The sequence below is a fragment of the Nuphar pumila genome, chromosome 13 (assembly GCF_984573655.1).
Source record: "Nuphar pumila chromosome 13, dmNupPumi1.hap1.1, whole genome shotgun sequence".
Classification (NCBI taxonomy): Eukaryota; Viridiplantae; Streptophyta; class Magnoliopsida; order Nymphaeales; family Nymphaeaceae; genus Nuphar; species Nuphar pumila.
The window spans coordinates 53,649,337-53,663,738 of record NC_143261.1 but is presented as its reverse complement, the minus strand read 5'-3'; the positions used below and the strand labels follow the sequence as shown (position 1 = coordinate 53,663,738).

The window sequence follows — 14,402 nt, the reverse complement described above, 5'->3', positions numbered from 1 at the left end:
AGTGGCATGGGGTCTAGGCTGCTAGAAGGGCGGTCCAGGTTCCAATCCTGCGGGCATTAATCTCTTGCATTATAGCCAAAGCAAGGCAACTCCCTAAGGGCGAGGGGCGTGCCACAGTTTTACACTGTAGGTTGAAAGGCATCGACCAGCACGATCAGGTCTCTTGGGTGGTGGTTTCTCCATCCCTCATGGAAAAAAATCATGTGATTACAGATCACATGAGATGTAACCAAGCGTGTGCTAAATGTGGAGCCTATGTGCTTCCTAACTATGTCCTTTACATGTTTATCTTGAGTATGAAAGGCCCCCAGATAGCCAACAAAGCCTATTACTCAAAGGAGCAGGCTGCATTCTTCTGTCTTTACATGTTAGAAGCGGCATAATGCTCCAACTCAATAACACCTATTTGAAGTCCAGTGGAATTTGATTCATAGCCAATCGGTCATCGCGTGTTGTTTCAATTAGATTTCTCTAACAAATTGTCAAACTCTTTAGCTTTTGCTTGTATCTATTGTCTATCTCTTTGCTAGGTGCATGCACAAACATGCATGCCATCTCTTCATTCAATGTTTACAGTTCAGACTTCAGAATGGTATATGAGACTGTGATGAAACTCCCTTGAATTTTTCTTTTGTTTCCTCATCATCATTTTGTTGTCGACATTGTATCCACATTAATTCGACCATAATGTCCCAGATGATGATGATGTCTTTGGGAATCAGATAATGCTTCCATCAGGGACCACTGCATCCTCTAGAACAATGACCATGCCCCCGCTCATCAAAATCCCAAGCGCTTCTCTCTCCCCTTCTTGGACGTTATCTACATTCAAAATCTACAAATAGAAAAAGCAAAACAAAACAAAACAAAGAAAGTCATCACATCATTAGAGAACTTCGTTATCCATGCATTTCAATCCTCTACACAAAACAAAGTCAGTAAGTCAGCCTTTTGCTCAGCTACAACCCATTCAGTTCAGGTTCTGCCTTAGATCTCATCAACAGATTCAGACAACTCACGCCCTCCAAGGGCCACACGTTTGGATAGCAGAAAGGAAAAGTAAGGTTGCTCAAACCGGCTCATGTCGGCTTCTGAGTCCTTACTCCAACCTTGTTTACCAAATCATATTCCTTACATTGGATATACTTTTTGAAATAACTTATATTATGTCGTATTGGATATATCATGTTTAGCCTTTAGGATTAGTAAAACCAGGTTACATCCCCATTGTGTGAGGCCTAGGCCTTGGGTTAGTAGCAAGGAAGCAGTCTAATTACCTTGACATTTTTGCCAATCCTGGCATTTTTATCAACTATGGCTTTCCTTATGTAGCTCTCTCTGCCAATTCCAACGGGGATGCCTGTGCCACAACCCTTCTTTCTGCTACTTAGATGATCAGACTGTCAAGTGCATGAGGAAACACATAAAAGATGTGATCCAGTTGATGATCTGTGTGTGTGTGTGTCTATATATATGGGTCTAGTTGTGTTTAATATTAGATGCATTCAACTAATTGAAATGAAAAAGAATGACATTCTTGAAAATACATAATCACTTTTCCAGGCAAAGTGAGTATTGAGAAATAAAAAGTTAAAAACCTTTTGAAAAAAGAATTTGAAAAGTGCAAGTTACTTTTTTTACCTAAAAAGTGATCACATTGCTTTCAAAAATACCAATGCTTTTAAGGGTAGTTCGGTCATTTCAATCAGTTGAACGCATTGTTTAATTGTTTGTGTGTGTGTGTGTATATATATGGGTTAATCTAACATTAAACAAGTTCTAGTTAACATTAGATGGATTCGACCTTATTAAAATAACTAAAACACTGTTAAAATAATGGCATTATTAAAAATATAAGGTAAATTTTTGAGGTCAAAAAGGTAACTTTGATAGCTTTATAAAGTTACTTTTTTGGAAAAGGTGTTTGACTTTTCAATTGCCACCAAGTTCAAAAGACCTATAATGCTAAAAAAAGTAACCATACATTTTTAAAAAATATCATTTTTTTAAGAGTATTTTAATCATTTTAGTAAGGTTGAATATATCTAATGTTAAACACAATTAGTTTAACGTTACGTTAACCTTATATATATATATATATATATATATATATATATATATATATATATATATATATATATGTTAACTGAAAATATGTGAACCAAAGTGTAAACTAGGCATTTTAGGTGCTTTTTTTTGCAAATCCATCTCTGCAGATGCATTCAGCGTGATCCATTTGCTAAGAATTGATTGTTGGATCATATATTTCCGATACAAAAATGCAATTTTTGGAGGGTTGAATATTTACGAAAATTCTAAGTCATTGATTTTCAAGCCTTAAAAGATCCTTATGCATCACGGATGATCAAGAGTTTGTTTCTATAAAAACCAAGCAACTAGATCACATCCGTATAGTGACATTTAAGAAAAAAAATAAAAAACCCATGAAAATCTCGGTTCATACTCCAGTTCACATATTTCCACTTAACATATTCTAGTGGCCCTATATATATATATATATATATATATATATATATATATATATATATATATATAGAGAGAGAGAGAGAGAGAGAGAGAGAGAGAGAGAGAGAGAGAGAGATTCTTACTTGGTAAACGTCAGCGCCCATCACCACAGAGTCCTCGATCACCACGCCTTCACCTATCCATGTCCTCATACCAATCACAGAACTTCGAATCTTGCAGCTCTAGGCCAAGTCATAAGAAAGTCAGCAATTATCAGCAAGATGAAATATTTCAAGTAGCCTAAAATTCAGGATTACATGTACCCTACTAGATATGCATATATGCACCATGCATCAAAACTGATTCATGAGTGCAGTATGTACATAAGTTTTCAACTTTCAAATGTGTTATCCGCCCTCTCATGGTATGAATTCCACATCAAGTCAATAGCACAGAATCAGTACATCTTGAGATGAACCGAAGCTGCTCTAGTTAGGCTCCATGCCTCTATAATCCGACATTTACACTTGGGTGGAGTAGCTTGGGCTGCTTAAATTCCAACTTGGTTATCTGGCTTTCAAATGCAAACTTTGCCAGATGTTCCATGAGGATGTTTGCTATGTTTCTAGTCTGGGTGATGCCACAGAACTAGTTTAGCATCACCACACTGGAGAGACTTCAACATGGGCAGGGTGAATGCCACAGGACTAAATTTACATCAACAGACTGAAAAGTGAAGAGGGCTTTAGTGGGACATCAAGTCTAACTCAATACCCGGATGTGTTTATGATTTGAAATGTGAACTTGACATCAGCCTGTACCCGCACCCACCCTCCCCTCCTTGTCCTTCTGTCTAGGGCTGGAAACGAGACAAGCAGCTTGTGACTTGGCTCAGATCGAATCAACTCATCAAAAGCTTGTTTGAGTAGGTAAATTGAGCTCAGCAAGCCGAGCCATGAACTGTTCATGAAGGTTATAGGTGCAGTGCACCAACTTGACTCGTGCAGGCTCATAAGAAATATAATATATATTTTATGTATCATTTGTGTCATGATCCATAGTCTGGAGTAATTGCTTGATATATGTGGCTTGGAAAGAGGAGGTCAGGTGTTTAAAACTTTAAATCCTATTATTATCAGACTTAGAAAATCATATTTTTCAAATGGGAGCCAGCTTGAGCTCCTCATCACAAGCTCGAATCACCTTGTCACAAGCTGAAGCTCAGTTTCAGCCTTAATGAGCAGTTCTTCAACAGGCTAAGTTTGGCTAGCTCAGCTCATTTACCAGCCCTAGCTGTGTCGAGAATTCCAGTAGAAGGTAGACATTATTTGCATTATTTACCTTTAATATGCAACCATCTCCAATGATGCTTTCTGTTATCTCTGCATCAGATATTGAAGAAGGTGGCAGATATCTCGGTGCCGTATAGACAGGAGACTCTCTGTCATACAAGCTGAAAAGGAAAGTTGAAGATGTCATCTTGCAAGCAAGAAATATAGAAAATTGTGGATTCATTATGATTCTTATGGCTTCACTATCAATACTTACTTCAATCCTTTACCTGCTTTCTTCACAACTTCCATGTTGGCTTGATAGAAAGCTTTTATGCTCCCCACTTGCTCCCAGTAACCATCAAACAAATAACACTCCACCTGCTCCATGAAAAGCTGAACAAGATGTTACTCCCATTGTAGAAGTTCTGGCTTTGTTTTCCAAGTGGAAAAAACATTTATTAACACTAAAGGAAGCAGAAGATAACCTTCATTCCTTTTGAGATCGCTCCTGTCACTACTTCACCTTCAATGTCATTTGCCTTGGGAAAGAACTCTGTTAATAGCTTAATCATCACATCTTTACTTATAACGTATATACCCATACTTTCAATATAATGTTCATCTTCCTCACTGTTTGGTTCCTCAGAGATTTCTGGCTGAACCAATTACCAATTGATGAAAACCATAAGCATGCATAGAAATATGAACCAAATGCACCTCATTGTTATCTTACAAAACTTAAAAGATTGGATATAGTTTTGCTGCTTCTAGTCAGGGACAGAAAGATTGGATGAGACAGAATATACCAATACTTTCAATATAATGTTCATCTTCCTCACTGCTTGGTTCCTTAGAGATTTCTGGCTGAACCAATTACCAAGTGATGAAAACCATAAGCATGCATAGAAATACGAACCAAATGCACCTCATTGTTATCTTACAAAACTTAAAAGATTGGATATAGTTTTGCTGCTTCTAGTCAGGGACAGAAAGATTGGATGAGACAAAATTAGGGAGCGTTCTGGTAAATCTCTTATCAGTTGCCAATCTGACTCAGAAAGGAACAAGCTAGGACCAAGTCACTGGGTTTGTCCAAATACAGAAGTTCTGGACATACTCGGATCAAGTTGAAGTCTCAATTAAGAATATAACTTGTGAGCTCCAATTAGCTGAATTCAGACCGAGTTACCAAGTTGTTTTCTTCTTTTTTATGTTCTTAGTCCCAAAAGAAACCTTTAACTAAGATGAGTGGGCAATATTGGTGAAAGTTGCCATACCCAAGTATCAGATAAAAAATTAACAAATAAAAAGCAAAAAGATGAAGCGCTGTTGGCCAAGAAGTATAAATGTAATTGTCCTCTACTGGCTACCTATTGGCATGAGCATAAATTTCTTACTTTGTGAAGTTTTTATCTTTGAAATAATCTGTAGTCGTGCTCTCCAAACTTCCCACCAAAAATAAAGAATTGTTTCCAAATTAAATACTAATTTTCCCCATTATCATCATATATCTGGAAAAAATAAGTTCACCAAACCCTTGATTCAGTTGAAACCTTAGCCACATACTACATTCTAACCATAGTTGGCAAACCTGGCGAGTCGACTCGGGAATCGCCCGTGTTGACCCGGATCAGACCCCAACTGGGTCACGATTCAGGACTGTCGATCCAACCCATTAAATAAATTTTTTATCATGTATTTTATTATTTTAATGCATAATTCTTATATAAAGTCACTTGTTATGAAGAATCTAATATTATTCAATGAAAAAAGTTAATAATCAAGTATAATTATACGTTTTTGCAACTTATCTATTGACATATTACCTTAAGTTCAGTTATTTCCATGTCTTATTCATGTGCTTACACTATAAAATATAGAGTCCTGATTCGTCCTAGTCATCGAGTCACGAGAAAGAGAAAGAAAGAGAGAAAAGTTTAGGGGAAAAGAAATGCAGCAAGGGTCACGCCAACCACTAGGTCACGCCCAACTCTATGTATGTATATATATATGTATAGATAGATAGATAGATAGATGGTGTACAAGAATGTCCCTGCACATAAGGGCAAATTACAATTTTACACTACTGATGCAAAGCAGGACCAAATCGGGCCTGTACCGCGTGATCCAGGCACGACCAGGGAACCCGACCCACAGGGGATGGACGATCGGACCCAGGAGCTGGATCCGATCGCATGTAAGGTGACCTGATGCAGGGACGTGACTCTGCGCACCTACTCCAGACGAGGGAAGGCCCGGATCGTCCCAGATCCATCTGCAGAATGAGGACGCCTCTGGTCCAGGACCGGACCTGAGACTTGGGTCCACTTGCAGCCTTTAAGTAGGCCATTCTAGGGTTGCGTGCGGCGGAGAACATATTGAGAGCCTTCTTTTTTTTCGTTCAGTTTTGCAGCAGTCCTTTGTTTTTTTTCATTGCTTCCTTTCTTTCCTATTGTTTATTTCCATTGCTTGTTTCAGTTTCACGTCAGTTTTAGCAGCAGCCTTTTGGATATCTGCATTTATGTTATTTGTCTTGTTGGCCAGTTGTTACAGCAGTTTTTTCATTTTTTCTTGCTAGTTACGTTGTCTTGATTCAGTGTAGCCTTTCTCAATCATTAATAAGCTATTGATCGGATCGATTGATCCGATTCCTTGCGTCAGCATTTCCATTAAGTTATTTGATGCTGCACAACTGTTCGTGCATTGGAGAATCAGCATCAACGTCAGCCCAACATCGAAACAACGTCCATTCCCTCGCTGCAATCACGATCATCAAGTCGGCATCCTTTACGTGAAGGATTTTTCGGCTTCCTCACTGCATCAACTACAGTACAAATGTGACAAAAATACCTTTACACACGATAATACATATTCTTAACACGGCCCATCAAACTAAACATGGGTTACTCATAACTATGGACAGTTTGGTCTTAAGGAATCAATGCCTTACACATGTTAACGGCTTGGTAAATAAATTTGCGGCTTGTTCTTCACCTTTGATAAATAAGGGTTGAATCTCTTTGCTTTCAACTTTTTCCCGTATAAAGTATTGATCTAACTCAACATGCTTTATCTTCCCATGCTGAACTGGATTGAAGGCAATGGCAATGACACTCCTATTGTCACAAAATAATAGGGATCTAGTAACTGGTTGACATAGGGAGAAGAGAAGATGACGTATCCATAAGACTTCTACATTGACAACTACTATAGCCCTGTACTCCGCTTTTGTACTAGATTGTGCCATGGTTCGTTGCTTACGACTAGCCCATGATACAAGATGATTACTAAGAAATACTCCATACCCTGTCATAGATTGTCTAGTCATGGGATCTCATGCTCAGTCAGCATCTGAGTACGCCCGTATCACAAGACATGTGCTCTTATTGAGACTTTCTCTATACACAAGCCCATCCATAAAAATTCTCTTAATGTACCTTAATATTCTTTTGGCTACCTCCACATGACTCTTCTTAGGCTCATGCATACATTGTAAGACTTGATTTACAGCAAAAACCAAGTCTAGACGAGTGAATGTGAGGTATTGCAGCACACCAACTAAGCTACGAAAAACTTGTGGTTCATCAAGAGCTTCAGCATTTGACCCCCTCATAAGGCTTCAGCTAGGGGCGTGGACACATGTTTGCAATCCAACACACCAAACCTATTAAGGAGGTCAAGAGCATATTTGTGATGTGTGAGAGTTATGGACTAGTGTCTCCTATCAACTTCGACACCCAAGAAATATCTAAGACTTCTCAGGTCTTTGATATGAAACTTGGAGCTAAGGAGTTTATTTAGCTTCATAATTTAAAAGGTATCACTGCCCATGATGATTATGTCATCAACATACACCAAGACCACTGTGATATGTTGCCTGTCATGATGGAGAAACAAAGAGTAATCACACCGACTTCGGATAAATCCAAGGCTGCATAGGGCACTACTAAAGGTTTCAAACCATGCCTGTGATGCTTGCTTGAGGCCATAAAGGACTTTCTTCAATCTAAGTAATGTAACTTAAGGATTTTCTTCTGCATACCCAGGTGGATGCTCCATGTATACCTCTTCATGAAGCACTCCATGAAGAAAGGCATTCTATCACTGGGTTGAACGTTTCAGCGAAGTCAAGCCCATTCTCTTGAGTGTAGCCTTTCACTACCAAACGTACCTTGTAACACTCTATGCTCCCATCACTTTTATGTTTAATTTTAAACACCCAGTGGCACCCCACAACATTATTATCTGAAGGTCTTGGAACCACGTCCCAAGTATTGCATTCATGCAAGGCTGAAATCTATTCATTCATAGCTTTAATCTATCATAGATTCTGACGAGCCTCATGATAAACTTTAAGCTCCTTTTCTTGAAGGAAGATCGCTGAAAAGAGGTGAAATTCTGCTACAAAAGCACCATAGGAAACCCATCGTTGTGGGAGGTGTCTCACTCTCGCAGATGTTCTAGGCTGTGGTGGTGAATTCATATTCATTTCAGCTGGAAGCTCTCCTAAGACTACATCATTCGGTCCTAGGTCTGAGGAAAGAACATCACACTACAAATCACATTCAACTGGTGTCGGCTGCATACGACACTCGATAGCTGATAGAAATGGTGCTGCTGAAACATCATCTCTTGTTCGGATATGCGTTGTCTTTCGACAAGCATATACTTGAGGAAAAAACTGAAAATTAGAATTAGATTTTTGACCTGAAATTGGCTGGACAGACCTGTCCAAGTCTGCAGATTGAACCTTGGCTGATTCAGGATTAACACTTTCATTTAGAGTGGCTATAGCTTCTACTGCTGGGAACATAGTGCTAGGCCAAAAGGGACTTAAAATCTTCCTTTTGATACTGATTTTCTGCATTAATGCTGGATACATGATCATCCTTATGAAAGATAACATGCCTGGAAATCACCAACTTTCGAGAAGTAGCGTTAAAGCATTTAATCCCCAAAACTCATCATCGTACCCTATAAACTGACACTCCTAGGCCTTAGGAGAAAGTTTATTTTGTAACGATGTATGTATGTGTAAGAAACACTTACTCTCAAAGGCTCGCATGAGGGAATAATTTGGATGTTTCCCATGAAGCAAAGAAAATAGACTTTCTCCTAAATTAGACAAAGGCATGCAATTGATTTAATACATTGTTATATGAAAAGCATCAGTCCAAAGATCTTTTATAACATTAAAGTCCATCAGCATGGTTAATGTTGTCTCTACCAGTGTTGTAAGGTACAATATGGTACAATACGTATCATTACTATGAAGGAAAACGATACGATACACACTCGTATCGTGATACAAATGCGTATCGTATCTGTATCATACAATACAAACCCATATCTAATTTTAGTTTAGGAATATATAAGAGACATCGTACAATACAAGCCCATATCGCACCCAACAATCATTTAATGAGAATGAGACATTACATCCATGGTTCAAAATTTGAGAGATAGATAAGAGGTTTAAATTTAGTTTAAGAATATATCTAATTTTTTGAATTTAAATTTTTTTGAAATTCTCAAGATTTCTTTCAAAATTTCTTATTCCTTTGATTTGAAGATATGTACCATCGATGATGAAAACATTAGACATGATTGAATTAGTATGACATTCGGATAAAATATCAAGGTTTGAAATCATATGAAATGATGCAGTAGAATCAAGAAGCCAAAAAGACTTACTGAAAACAGAATAGGATGAGACTACGGCTCCGGTTGAGGAAGATGCTCCTTAAAGAAGAGGTTGAAGTACCTCCACCAATTGGGATAGGGACATGCTTTCGATGGATGTATCTTGAGAGTTATTCATGTCCTTAGTCTCTTAAGGTGGACCAACCGAAGCCACCTTTTTTTCCTCTCTTTTCCTTAAATTAGGACACAAGGGTTTGATGTATCCCGGTTCATGGAAATAGTGGCAAATGATCTTCTTCTTCTTGTCATATTCATTGCCTTGTCTCCCAAAGTGAGGTGGTTTGTATGTGCAAGCATAGGTTCCCAACCTAGATACGACCAAGACGGATTTATCATCATTCTTGGAGATGTGTCTCTTCAACCTATTTTCCTCCATACAATCCTCAATTGTATTGACAATAGGGATCTTTCCTCTATGAAGAAGAGCTCATTTAGTAGCTTCAAACTCGGGTCGCAATCCATTAATAAATTGGTATAAATGCTTTGCATTTATTTGTTTTTGCTGGAGCTCGATATCCAAAGGACAATGTCACTTGTAATGAAATAGAAAGAAAGAGGTGCACACACACAAATCCACCATGGGATGGTGCACATAAGCCACTAAGGGCTAGAACAAACACTCAAGAGCTCACAAGCCACTATGGTCATAATACAAAAACATAAAAATATAATTTTATTATATTAACAAATGCTCAAGAGAAGCATAACAACAAAGGGGACAAGATGTCTCTTATATAGGCTAAAGAGACGAACTAAAGGGGGGGCATTATAGTTGTTGGGGAGGCCCCAATGGCTAGAAATATAGTTGTTGGAGAGCCCTCAACAACTATGTAGCCTAAAGAATATATTGCCCTTATATGAAATAGGAAAGACAAAAAAGAAAAACAAAATAAATAAAAATATATCAAATCTGCCCCCTAATGGGCAGGAGCCGCAGGACCTATTACACATGCAGATTGTCCCTAATGAGGACCTATAAGAATTACAAAAATACCCCTAGAGGGCATTACTTGTTACAAGAGAAGAAACACACACACACACACACACACACACACACACACACATATATATATATATATATATGTGTGTGTGTGTGTGTGTGTGTGTGTGTGTGTGTGTGTGTGTGTGTGTGAACATATACACATATTTAACACCACTTTGATTCAAGAAGAGTCAATTCTTCTCAAAGTTCGGATAGAGTACTATAATATCTCTAATGCTCATATATCCTTGAGTCATGGTTCTAATCTTACCTTGCAAATCGCACACATTTGCAACATCTTTAGGAGAATACATATTTTTAAGGTAGTCCCACACATCATTGGCATGATCAAAAACTTTGTTAGGCTAGAACATTTTTTAATGTCTATGCTATTTAGAAGCCAAGATATTATTTTCATGTGTCCCATGCTCCACTCCTTCCATCTTTTTTCATATTCAATTATAGCCTAAGTCTTCTAACCCTCTTGAAGTGCAACTTCTTTTTCATTTTCAACTTTGGTGATGAGAAGTTTAGGTTCTAGATTGGACCCATTTACTAATCCCTACAAGCCTTTATTCTAAATAAGGTGTTTCATGATAGAAGACCACATTACATAGTTAGTGTTGTTGAGCATGATGGGTACAACGGTAACTCTCTTTGTCCTCCATGACTACAAGAAAGAGATAATGGAATAGGAAAGAGATACGAGAGAGAGAGAGGTTGATGTGAAGAAGAATCAAGCCCATTTGAATCATCACGAACACTGCACCACAAGCACTTGAGGAGTGATCCACAAGCACACGTACAATGAGATCCCGACTTCAAAGATCAAAAGCACTATGGCTTTGATACCATGTAAAGAGAGTGTAATCACCAAGTGAGAGCAAATGTCCACCAACGAATCCAAATGAACACACACAAAGAGCCACTATGAGCACACTCACAAAGGGCACTAAGGGCACACACCAAGAGAGCTCACAAAATATAAAAAATATTATTTATTCATAATACAACGTGCATGCAAAATACATTCTTACAATGGAGTAAACTCCCCTTATTTATACACAAAGAATGGAGCGTTCTAGCTGTTAGACTAGTTGTAATGGCCAGCTAGATTATCCAGCCATTATTTATTCACAACACAAAATGCATGCAAGATACATTCTTACAATGGAGTAAATTCCCCTTATTTATACACAAAGAATGGAGCATTCTAGCTATTAGACTAGTTCTAATGGCCGGCTAGATTATCTAGCCGTTAGACTAGTCTAATGGCTAGATCAACAATCAGTTGACTGCAGTAAAAAATAGAAAATAAAGAAAAAGAATAAAAAGAATGATATACACTTATATGTATATACGTATATATCAACATATATACATATATATATATATACATTTTGACAATGGAAAGTTCATAGGCAAGATACTTGTCACTTTTTACATAAATTAACACCTCAGCCATGCTTTCGTGCACTCTGTGGTGCAAAATGCATATCTTCTATCTTGTATTAATAAATAAGGTTGTCCACTCTTTTAGCAATACACATTTTCATATTTATTCTTCTTGTTCTTTTTGTTATCTTCACAAATCTTTATGCATTTAGTAAAGTAATTACAATGCAAGGATCCAACTGAAACATACATATTGATTCTAGAGATATTAAAAGCATCCTCACTTTTGAGATTTTTGCAGTATTTTAACAGGGGGAAGCATAACTTACACCCATCTCTTTGAGAAGCTCCACCTTATCTATCTTTGTCCTAAAACTGAGAACAGAACCATTAACATTCAGTTTGATGAAACCATGGCATGGATCCTTATGTCCACCATTCAATGAAGTAGCAATTGTAATGTCTGCATCTCTTTTTCGGTGGAACTCTATAATTTTTTGGTAGTCCATCCTATAAAGATGGTTGCATGGGAGGATCACAAAATCCATTACAGGTTGATCCTCCAATATCCATAAGCACTGCCTGATGGCATCAGCATTCCCCTAACAGAGACAGCATGACCACTTTTAGTCAATTGCATGAAGTATGTACTTGCATCTTCAGCTGAAACGAAGAAATAAACTTCTTATTGGTTGTGTTTGTTGTTTTAGTCATCAAACATGAACTATTTAGAGTTGCTTTGAATAAGTTATGTAAATTTCCTAGTTCTATCAATCTTTCAACACAAATTAATTGCTATATGGCAAAGTTACCACTGGTTAGGACATAAAAGGTTTATGAGAAAAAAGAAAAAAACACCTTATAAGTTTTCATTCTGCTAGTAAATGTAGGTCAGGTTTTCCAAGAAAAATAATCCCATCATCTCCAAGATCATTATGGTTACAACAGATAAAAGAATGAACAAGTACAAGGATTTGCTTAAGGGCAACGTATTGCTGGATATTCAAGAATAATTATCTTGCTCCATTCAAGATATGTATCAATTTGAGGGCTTTCTATAGCATAAAGAAGCATGTTGGAGAAGTTCCTACCTGGAACCAGTGGTCATCTTCAGAGTTTGGATATGGAGCTAAGAACTCCACAAAGGCATCGTTTAGAAGTCCAACTCGAGAATAAGATCTGGACACATGAGAATTTAGAGAAGTTGAATTGAACTGTGTGATAGTGTATATTTTTGAGATATTGCTGTTTATGCAATTGCTAACAACTACATCTATGAGCCTGTAGTTTGCTGCAAAAGGGACAGCTCCCATTGATCTTCTCCTAGTTACTGGATTCAGCTGTGGCTCCATAGCATCTCCAAGTATTATTGCCCCTGCACTCTGTGATAAAATGAAAAAGAAAAAAAATACATGTATAAGCAGATCATCAAAGGGCATAATCAATAAGAAGCCATTTTTAGATAGTGTGGAAGATCAATGTAGAACTGATAAATAATCTGATTGTTAGACTGCAAATGTCCCTCTTAGGATATCGGCATATTTCAGTTTTATTTTTCATGTTGCATAAAGTTCAGTTATGTTTTCCTACTCAAGCCTAGCATTTTAGCGGGTAATCCATCTGCCGAACGTGTCAAGGCAGTAATCAGGAAATAATTATAACATTTTAGCCTGAAAACGCTGTGATGGATTGAAAGAACGCATTAACATGAATTGTGGTAGTCGGTGCTCCACTTCATTCCAAGTACACAAGTAAAGGGGGTTGGACAAAAGAACCCCAATTCATAGGCAACTATTCATTCTCAACGAGGAAGGCCGTAACCTCAACTATTCGAAAAATAATTCTGAAAAAGAAAAGAAAAGAAAAGAAAAGACAGCTGTTTTTTAATATCTGGAGCATGAATTGTTTCTCTCAAATTGGCCATCAAAGGAAATTTGAGCAAATTCTTTAAAACTGAAAAAAAAAGAAACAGAATGAAAAATGAAAGCACACCCTGGCGATCTGAAACTGGGAAATTTATCATAGGCGTGACCATGCTGAATATTAATAAATCAATGCACCCGAGCAACTCCAAGGACCGAATGGGGTCATTCATGTACCTCTCTTACTGGGAAGGAGAGGAAGAGAGGATTATTTTGGGAAGAAGAACTTTTGTTGCTAGGTATGGAAGAAGCACAACACCGTATCTTGTTGACCTGCAAATTGCAAAGTCTCCAATGAGGACTGCTAATCTGACCAGACATAGCCATGCCAAAGGTAAAGGGAGTCCAAGACGACGACGACGACATCCAAGAGAAACAAGCATTTGCCTCCATGATCATTAACATACCATCGCCAAAAGGATGATTAGGAATAAGAAGAGAGATAGACAACAAAGAAGATTCGATGAGGATGAAGTGCCGGCTGGCGGTACAATCTTTTCTTGTTCCTTCCTTTGGTTTGACTCTTCTTCTGCAGGAAGCAAGCAATACAAAGTTCGTTAACCGCAAGTTAGGAATATGAATCGTCCATATAAATAGCACCAAAATGCGCCCCCCCTCCCCATCACCTTCCTCCACAGACAGCCAGCACGCCTGTTACCA

At 37.8% G+C, this 14,402-nt stretch overlaps 1 protein-coding gene across 1 annotated transcript; it reads right to left on the bottom strand.

Moving 5' to 3' along the window:
* Window positions 1-702: 702 nt before the first annotated feature.
* LOC149818418 (inactive glucose-1-phosphate adenylyltransferase small subunit 2, chloroplastic-like) lies at window positions 703-14,135 on the bottom strand. Its single transcript, XM_089986211.1, has 9 exons — window positions 13,920-14,135; window positions 12,912-13,202; window positions 12,150-12,422; window positions 4,226-4,396; window positions 4,015-4,118; window positions 3,808-3,919; window positions 2,610-2,708; window positions 1,278-1,400; window positions 703-835 (listed from the first exon to the last, which is right to left on the bottom strand). The coding sequence occupies exons 1-9, from the start codon at window positions 14,133-14,135 to the stop codon at window positions 719-721; spliced, it is 1,506 nt and encodes a 501-aa protein (XP_089842337.1). The 3' UTR covers window positions 703-718.
* Between the last annotated feature and the right edge of the window lie 267 nt (window positions 14,136-14,402).